The sequence below is a fragment of the Propithecus coquereli genome, unplaced genomic scaffold (assembly GCF_000956105.1).
Source record: "Propithecus coquereli isolate 6110/MARCELLA unplaced genomic scaffold, Pcoq_1.0 Scaffold5, whole genome shotgun sequence".
Lineage (NCBI taxonomy): Eukaryota > Metazoa > Chordata > Mammalia > Primates > Indriidae > Propithecus > Propithecus coquereli.
Genome location: NW_012150840.1, coordinates 14527967 through 14536569, shown reverse-complemented (window position 1 = coordinate 14536569; position 8603 = coordinate 14527967). Strand labels below are relative to the sequence as shown.

The window sequence follows — 8603 nt, the reverse complement described above, 5'->3', positions numbered from 1 at the left end:
TGCCAGCTCTGTCTGTTGCATGTTCTGCACCCACTTGCTGTACTTCTCCTTCAGGACAGAGACAGGTTTTGCAACCGTCTTCTCCACCAACCTGGAAGCTCCACGGCGACAAAGCGTGCACCCTCTCCCTTTCCCCACCTCTCGCCTCCCTCCACTGTATCCCGAGCACCTGGTACAGTGCCTGGCACGTAGCTCATAGTCCATAAGTACATGTCGAATCGGTAAAGGACTGAGCCAATGCTACCAGGTAAGTGTGACTGCTGTCCCCAATCCACAGGTAAAGAAGCAGAGGCCCTGAGCCTCCACAGCTGGGAGATGGCACAGGCAGAGTCTGTGCCCTTCCCCACTTCCGGTCCTGCACTCGGTGCCCTGGCTTCAGCGCCCATCTGTCTTGCTCTTCCAACAGGCTCTCTGAGGACTGCGCGGCCGGCCCAGGCTTCCCTCCCTGGCAGCTGCCCCCAGAACCATGGAGAGTCTGAGTGAACTTCAGAACCCGCTGCTGCCTAGGAGCCCTGCCCACCTCCACGGTCCCTGTCCCTACCCGGAGGCTCCACCCAGCTGGTCCTGCCAGGAGAAGCTCTACTCCTACCTCCTGGGTGGCACTGGCCCCACTCGAGCCCACCAGCTCCTGGACCCAGGGTCTCTGCAGCTGGCTGTGGAGGCCTGGTACCGGCCCAGCTGCCTCCTGGGGAGGGACAAGGTCAAGGAGCCCAAGGCAGGCAGCTGTGAGACCAGCTTCACCGAGGGCAGGGAGCCCCAGGCAGGGCCCACAGAGCGGCCCACAGAACCCAGCCAAGCTGAAGAGGATGTCACCATCCAGACAGTGTCCTATGGAGTTCAGGAGGAGCTGCAGGGCCAGGAGGACGACCAGGAAGAGGACGAGGTGAGCACATGTGTTTAAAATGCAGATTCCCAAGGCTCACCACCAGATGTTGAGATTTAACAGGCCTGGTTGGGGGCCCAGGAATCTGTATGCTGCCAAAGAAAACATACTTCTGACATAGGTACAATCACCACTTTGAGAAACACTTGTTTGAGCTGACCATTTAATTGTTTAATAGCATTTATTGTTCTTGTTTTCTTAATAATATAAGTGAGTTAAACTCAGTACAGAAAAACCCCTCAAAGAAAACATTACTATTTCGGTGGATGATTGTCTAAGTCTCTTTATTCACATGTTTTGCCCACCCCAGTCCCCAGATGAGATCTTGCTGTACACACTTTAATAACCTGATTTTTCTCTCTCAGCAACATGTTTCAGTATTGCTCCAAGTAATTTAATATTTTCTACAAGGTGATTTCTAATGGTGACGTGGTCTTCCATTTAAGTTCTCCCATCATCTATTAGCGCAATCTCCTGGTCCTTGGCCATTGAGAGTGTTTCTAATCTTTTGTACAATTGCTATCCTTTGATGAACATCCCTGGACATAGATACTTGCATGCTTTCCTCGTGATAAATTCCTAGAAGTGGAATCATCAGGTCATCATAGCTTTTGACAGAGACCGCCAAGGCCAACCTCCACGCCCCCCAGCAGCAGAAGAGATGCCTGCTGCGCCACAGAATTGCCTACTGGGTGTTGCCTTTTTAAAAAACTCTTGCCAGTCTGGCGCGGCTGGGGTGGTCCGGGCCTGGTCACCACGCCCCGCTGTTTTGCAGAGCGATGCGACTTCCACAGAGAGCGAAAGTGAAGACAACTTCCTCACGCTGCCTCCCAGGGACCACCTGGGGCTCACGCTCTTCTCTATGCTGTGCTGCTTCTGGCCTCTGGGCATCGCCGCCTTCTACTTCTCCCAGGGGGTAAGAGCGCCTGGGTCCAGGGCTGCTTCTCTGGCCACCTGCCTCCGCTGGCAGGCTCGGCATCCCATCTGCAGGATGGGGTCAGGGGCCTGGGGACTGGGCTGTCTTGCTGGGCGTGGGGACGCTCATCAGCATGTCTCTCTCCCTAGACCAGCAAGGCCATCTCCAAGGGGGACTTCCGCCTGGCCAGCACCACCTCCCGCCGGGCCCTCTTCCTGGCCACACTCTCCATCGCCGTGGGGGCTGGTCTCTATGTAGCCGTGGTGGTGGCTCTGGCAGCTTACATGTCGCAGAATGGCCATGGCTAGTGGCCACTAGGGCCTGCATCCTGCCTCCCCTGCCCACCTGAGGAAGCACGGGGCTTAGGGTTGCAGACCCGACAGAGAGCCCTGGCCCCCAAACAGAACCTGAGAGAGTGGCTTGCTGTGGGGAGGCCCCAGTCTGCAGCCTGCAGAGCTCGACCTTCACTTCTCGCCCACTGCTCCCAGCCCCGGAGCAGGGCCAGGGGCACCGCTGTCTAACCCAGGCTGCAGAGGGGACGCAGGAGAGGGCAGGGCTGCTCACCAGGCCATCCGGCAGGGCCTCGCTCAGCCCACCCTGCCCATTCCCTCAAGGGTCTCCTGCCCTACAGGCAGCCCACCACCTACTCTGCTGACCTCCCCACAGAGAACGAGCAGGGCGTCACAGGGAAGAAAAGGGGTGCCCAGGGGACAGGGGACCCAACCCAGTCCTTTTAGCCCACAGGGTCTTCATCTGGGGATAGCCCAAGCATCCCCCAATTCAGCTTTCTGGCCCCATCACACCCAAACCCCAGCCATCGGGAAGGAAATCCATGGAGGCTCAGGGGCCCTTGGTCTTCCTGCCTCTGGGGGATACTTATCTCCCCCGTGGAGTCTGGATAGAGGAGTCTCAGCATGTGAACTCTGAACCAAGGGCAGGTTCTCGGAGCTTTCCGTGCAGGAGCAAAAGGCAGATGTGACGACAGAGAGACTGGAGGGCCCCGAAATATTGCTGGACCACACAGGCCTCCCCACTCGGACCCTGTTCCCCAGCCCCATCATCTTTTTCTGCCTGGGATCCTGAGCTGGTGCCATCCAGGTAGATGGAGAGAGAGTTCCATCAGCTCACCAGCCCGAGTGCAGGGCCCTGGATCCAGCCCTCCAGGAAACGCAGCAAGGAGAGGCCCTGGGGAGTAGTGAATACAGGTCAGGGGCACAGGGCAGGTGTGGCCTGCTGAGTAGCCAACAGGTCTCAGGAAGGCTTCCTGGAGGAGGTGTCCCTTTGGCAAGGCCTAGAAGGATGAGTAGAATTCAAAAAGGGATTAGTTTTCACATAATCCCTTGTATTGGTGGGCAGGGCTGTGGCAGGAGCCTTCCCTCAGGTGTTCCAAGGTGTTTGGATTCTGCCTGGAACATCCAGGCTGGAGCCAAACTGCAGCCTTTCCCGAGGGTTCCACCAACTCAAGGAGGAAGTTCCGCCTATCTCTCAAAGACCAGTGATGTTTTCCCACTTCTGAATGCTGGCGGGATTGGTGGTGGGCCCATGGCCACCTTTGGGGCATCATCACAGATAACCCCGCTCAGGGCTGCTCTCGACACCCCCAGCCACTAGGGAACACCCTGAATTTTAGAGATAACCAGGTAGGCAGGGGGAGCACGTTGGGAGGGCAGGCCTGTCTGGGCCCAAGCTACAGGACCCTGTTGTGCATGATTTGGGGACCTGGACATTCCCATGCCCCATCCAGAGCCCAGGGCTTTGTTCACTATGGGCCATCCCTTGTCCCACCGTCCTCCTCCACCTGGGACATTGCCAGCCCTCCACTCCCTGCATCATCAGCAGTTTTAAGGTTGTATTATTGTATTTATTTATCCTTGTAATAAACATTTCCATAACACCTGGTGCCCCCTGGGCCTCTTGCTGTCCTCACCTGCCCGCCACCCCCGCCTTGCCTGAGTCCCATCTTCCCCAGGACTGACCTCCATCGCCCTGTTTGCTGCTCCTTGCAGCCTCTGGAGAGGACAAGCCCACTATGGGCCTGAGGAGGCAGGGTGGCCAGAGTGTCTACCCTGTCCCAGGATTGCTTTGCTTGGAGTCACCTGGATGTAGGGTGATAACACACACTTGACCTTGCGCAAGACAAGGCAAGATCTGCCCCTGTAGAAAAATCCCTTCTAGGCACAAGAGCCTTGGCGGTCAGGGAGGAAGGGATGTGGGCCAGAGTGACAGGCTCCACAGAGCTGCCTGGAGCTACCAAGGGTGCACCCAGGCTGTGCAGGCCAAGAAGCCCACTTTCCTGCTGCCCCTTCTTGAGTTCCCCCATATCTCCCATCCCAGGGGCTGCTCCTGGACAGTGTGGAGAGGAAGCCATCTCTGCCTGCCCTAGGCCCCAGCCTCAGCACCAAATCTCCAATGTCCTCTTTGTCGTGGGTCCCCAGGATCCTGCCTGTGCTGGCAGAAAATCTGGCCTACCTCTAGGTCGCTGTGCACGGAAGGCCCTGGGAGGTGGGTTATGCACATTCTACACTCACATGTGCACCACGTAAGGCACAGCAACACATGTATGCACACACACCCATGCTGCAGGAGTGCCCCAGAGATCGTGGTCAGCATGCAGGATTTATATTCGGGGCTGCTCTTGGGGTAACATTTGTGGGAGAGAGAAGGAGGCAGATCTGGGCAGAGGGAGAGATCAGTCTGCAATGCAGTCTGCGTGACAGCCTGGGCCAACCCACGGTAGAGCAAGGGTGTCCTTCAGAGTTGATCCAAGCTGGGGCAAAAGGCCAGGCCTTTCTACCCCCTCATGGATCCATCACTGGATGTGGACCACCCAGAACAGGTGTGTGACCTCACACAAGGTGGCTTTCTTCAGCTAAGGCAACCCACACAGGGGTTTGCCCCAAAGGCTCTTTGCTGCTGGCACCTGCCGCAGCTGGGGGACTGTCTGTGCATCCTAAAGGGGCTCCAATAGGCACATTACTGCATCCGCCACACCCTCCTGCCCAGCATATGGGCTGGTGCCCCCTAGTCCCTGGTGCGTTCACCTCTGCATGCCAAAGCCTGCTTCCTGGGCACTCTGTGACACTTGGCCAGCAGACGGGTCAAGCTGAAAGTGCTAGAGAGTTAAGCAGCCTTCGGCACTGACCAATGGGAGCAGGCAGATAAATACCCCAGATGTCTGGCTCCTGGATGGGAGAACACTGGTTGCCAGGGTTCCTCAGTCACCCACAGCAGCAATCTGCTGGTAGCATGACCCTCACCCGCTGTCCTCTTCCCGAACCCCCCACTGTGCTTCCTGGAATCGCCTCCCAATACATTGCCTTCAATTGAAGTCTTGTCTCAGGGTTGGCTTCTGGGGGACTCAAACCCAGGCACACACATGCCCATTCACATGCACATGTACGTGCACCACATACGTGCACACACTTGTATATGCATGTGCACACACATGCACACATGTACACAGGCATGGCCATGCAATCACGCACACCGTGCACACCCACACACACGTACACAGGCACCACCCGCGCAAGCACAAAAACCGCACGCATTCACTCGCACATGCACCCACGCATGCAGCACGTGCACATGCAAGAGGTGAAGAAGGAGGTAGGGGACTGAGGAATCTCTGGCCCTGCCAGCTCTGAGCTCCCACCCCATCACCAGGCTGGCTCAGGGCCCCGGAAAGGGCAGGGGGCAGCACGCATCCCAGTCCGGACCCTGCCTCACAGCCCAGACAATTCCTGCTGCATTCCCAGCCCTCTGAAATGCTGTTCCAGGCGTTGAGAAGGGGGAAGAGAAGGCAAATGATTTCCTATCTTCAACCCTGGTCCTGCCCCCCCCCATTTCGACCCATCCCTACCCTCAGCTGCAAATGCAGGAGAAAATGGGATCCGAAATGGAGCCTGGGGCTTCCCTCCTGCAGCCCCCTAGGAGGGGCCCATCCTGTGGAGCCCAGGCCTGTCCTGATCAGTCCCCTGAGCATGAGCACTGGCAGTGACACCCCCCTCTTGGGGCTGAGGCCTGCCTCTGGCGTGCCTGGGGCACTGCAGGCTTCCTGCTTCCCAGCTGCCTTCGCCTGGCTGCCTGAGGCCCCCGGGAGGCACAGGGGCTTCAGCTACTCCCCCTCAGGCTGGCAGAGCCAGGCTGGGGGCAGGGAGGGTCCCCTGGGTAAAAGTGCCCGTGATGAGCTGCAGTGCCAGCACATCTGTGCAAATATTACCAATTATTTTCCTCACTATAAACACCCAGCAGGAAGGCAGAGGAGCAACCAACCCAAACTGTTCAAAATAGAAACCGAAATTGCTGCACAGGGAGGTCGGGGCAGCGGCAGAGCAGTGGCCCTGCACCCAGAACCCAGCGTCTCCCACCTCAGCCCCCGCCCTCCAACCCCAGCTCAACTTTCTGCCCCATGGGCCAGGCGGGAAGGAGATGGGAAAGGCCCCCACCCAGGGGACCTAGGGGATGGATGGGGACATGAAGAGGGGAGCCAACCGGTCACTGTGCAGGGAGGGGAGATGGCTGAGGGCCAAGGGAGGCAGCCACGGAGGACCCAGGAGCTGAGGCCACCCGGCCTGTGGCCTGTGGTCCAGGGCAGCCGCTGGATAAGTGGAGCTGGGGACGCTGTGGGCAAAGGAGTGGGGGCAGAGGGCCTGCCTTCATCCCACCCCAGCCCTGGGGAAGGAGGGGCACCTCGGGGTGGCAGGCCAGGGGTCCCAGCTGGGCCGAGTGGGAACAATGACCTGCCCCCACTCTGAGTGAAAGGAATTTTCCCAATGGTGGGAATGAGTGGAAACCCACCCAGGGATCCAGCAGCCTTCTCTGTCCCTCCCTCCCCATAAACAGGGCTCAGGGACAGCAGGCCAGCAATACAGTCATAGGGGTTGTCAGAACGGTGAGACACTTCCATGCCAGGTCATCAATAGGCCCTGCCCTAAGCCCTCCACATGTTTCCTTTTCCTGCCTCCCTGGCCCCTCCCCCAGCACCCCCAGACCTGCCCGCACCAGGAACTAAAGGGTTAACAGCCAGCGCAGCAGCCACCCCCCCATGCACCAGTCCATAGTCCGTGCCCAGCTGCCCTGATTGCTAAATACCTGGAATGTCCGCTCACCCCCTGACCACAAAGACATGGTCTGTGAGGAGGGGGCCCTGGGCAAACCCACCCTTGCAGCCCTGGTGCTCTGCAGAGGCAGTCTTGGCACATTTCTCGGGCCCAGCCAGGCCCCAGTCCCACTCAGAGAGTGGGGTGAGGGGGCAGTGCTGGGCAGGGGGCAGTGGCCAAAGGTGTGAATCCTGGAATGTGGCAGCCGGAAGGACCCCGGGAGGTGATCTAGTCACAGTCCCTCATACTCCAGATGAGACAACGGAGGCCCAGAGAGGAGGGTGAGTAGCCCAATGTCACACAGCAAGTCATGAGCCAAGCCCAGGCTTCACCTCCCAGGCCCCAGAATTGCTGAGCTAGGCTGGTGATGTCTGCCTGCCTGGGAAACAGAAAACCCAGGGACAACTGCTGCTGCCACCCTGTGCATATTAACACTCTTGCTTCTGGCCGCCTTCCCTCCCAGGCTGTTTCCTGCTTCAAAGGTTTCCCTGGCCAGCCCCTCCCTGGAGCTGATACCTTGGCCCTTCTATTTTTGGTGGCTTGGCAGGGCGGGGTGGGAGGATGACAGCCTTGCTTTTGCCTGCCCCAAGCTCATGGCAGCCCCCCAGGTACTCTCTCATCCTCTCTGCAACAGGGGGAGGGGCTACTCTGGGTGGAGAAGTCCCCACGGGGAGACTCAGATGTTCTGAACAAAAATAAAAGGTGCTCGTGCGGCCCATCTGCATTTCCAAATACTTCCAGCCTACATCCCTTGAACTGCTTTTACCTCACTCCCGATAAGGAGCCAGGCAGTTTTCAAAGCCAGTTCCAGCTCTACCAGGAAATGACAGAGAAAGAAACTCCCAGAGGGCAAGATCCCCCAGAGGCAGCCAAGAAGGGGACAAAGGGGACAGCTGGCATTTGCACCAGTGTAGGGGCCGGGTGAGGCAGCAGGGCAGGCTGCATTTGTTGACAGAGCACATTGAATGCACAAAGCACCTTCGCATTGGCTCTCTCTACCACTGAGGCAGGTGTTCCTGTCCCCATTTTACAGGCAGGGAAACTGAGGACTGCAAGGCCCTTTCTTGGTTCCACAGTTCAGTGAATGGTACCACCGCCTCTGGGGACCGGCTGTGGTCCAGCCTCACCTGCTGCCTACATCCCATCTGAGGCCACCTCCCTGCCATTTTCCCTCCTTCACCCACCCCAGCCCTGTCCCTAACACTTCCACCCAGAGCTGGCCAGGAGACGCAGTGGAAATCGGTGTTGAAAGCATGACCATATGAAGCCAGATGGCCTTGTTCAAACCCTACCCCTGCTTCTGTGCAACTTTGGGCAAGCCGCTTCTTAGTGTTCGACCATCTGGAAAATGGGGATCATGACAGTGACCCCTGTTAGGGTTACTGTCACTATTACAAAGATTAATACTCGTAGGGCTCCTGCAACAGCATTGAGTGTCTAGTAAGTGATATATGGAATTTCTTAAGAATTATCTCCAGGTCTAGCCTGGGGACCTGCGCCTGTAATCCCAGCTACTCCAGTGGCTGAGGCAGGAGAATGGGTTGAGGCCAGGAGTTCGAGACCAGCCTGGGGAATATAGCAAGACCCTGTCTCAAAAATAAATAAATAAATGTTTTTAAAAATTTTTACTTCATAGGAATTGCATAATGAAATATAAAATGTAGCTAACATTATTAGTGCTTACTATGTGCTAGTAATATATTAC

The 8603-nt window shown here is 57.3% G+C and overlaps 1 protein-coding gene across 1 annotated transcript; it reads left to right on the top strand.

Moving 5' to 3' along the window:
• Positions 1 to 466: 466 nt before the first annotated feature.
• SYNDIG1L (synapse differentiation inducing 1-like) lies at positions 467 to 2218 on the top strand. Its single transcript, XM_012656151.1, has 3 exons — positions 467 to 883; positions 1659 to 1799; positions 1949 to 2218. The coding sequence occupies exons 1-3, from the start codon at positions 467 to 469 to the stop codon at positions 2105 to 2107; spliced, it is 717 nt and encodes a 238-aa protein (XP_012511605.1). The 3' UTR covers positions 2108 to 2218.
• Positions 2219 to 8603: the final 6385 nt, after the last annotated feature.

Excerpts from the sequence above, each read along its gene's own strand:
- SYNDIG1L (XM_012656151.1), top strand. The coding sequence starts at position 467 with ATGGAGAGTCTGAGTGAACTTCAGAACCCGCTGCTGCCTAGGAGCCCT. Across the intron at positions 884-1,658 it reads ACGACCAGGAAGAGGACGAG|AGCGATGCGACTTCCACAGA; the intron begins GTGAGCACATGT and ends GCTGTTTTGCAG. Across the intron at positions 1,800-1,948 it reads CCTTCTACTTCTCCCAGGGG|ACCAGCAAGGCCATCTCCAA; the intron begins GTAAGAGCGCCT and ends CTCTCTCCCTAG.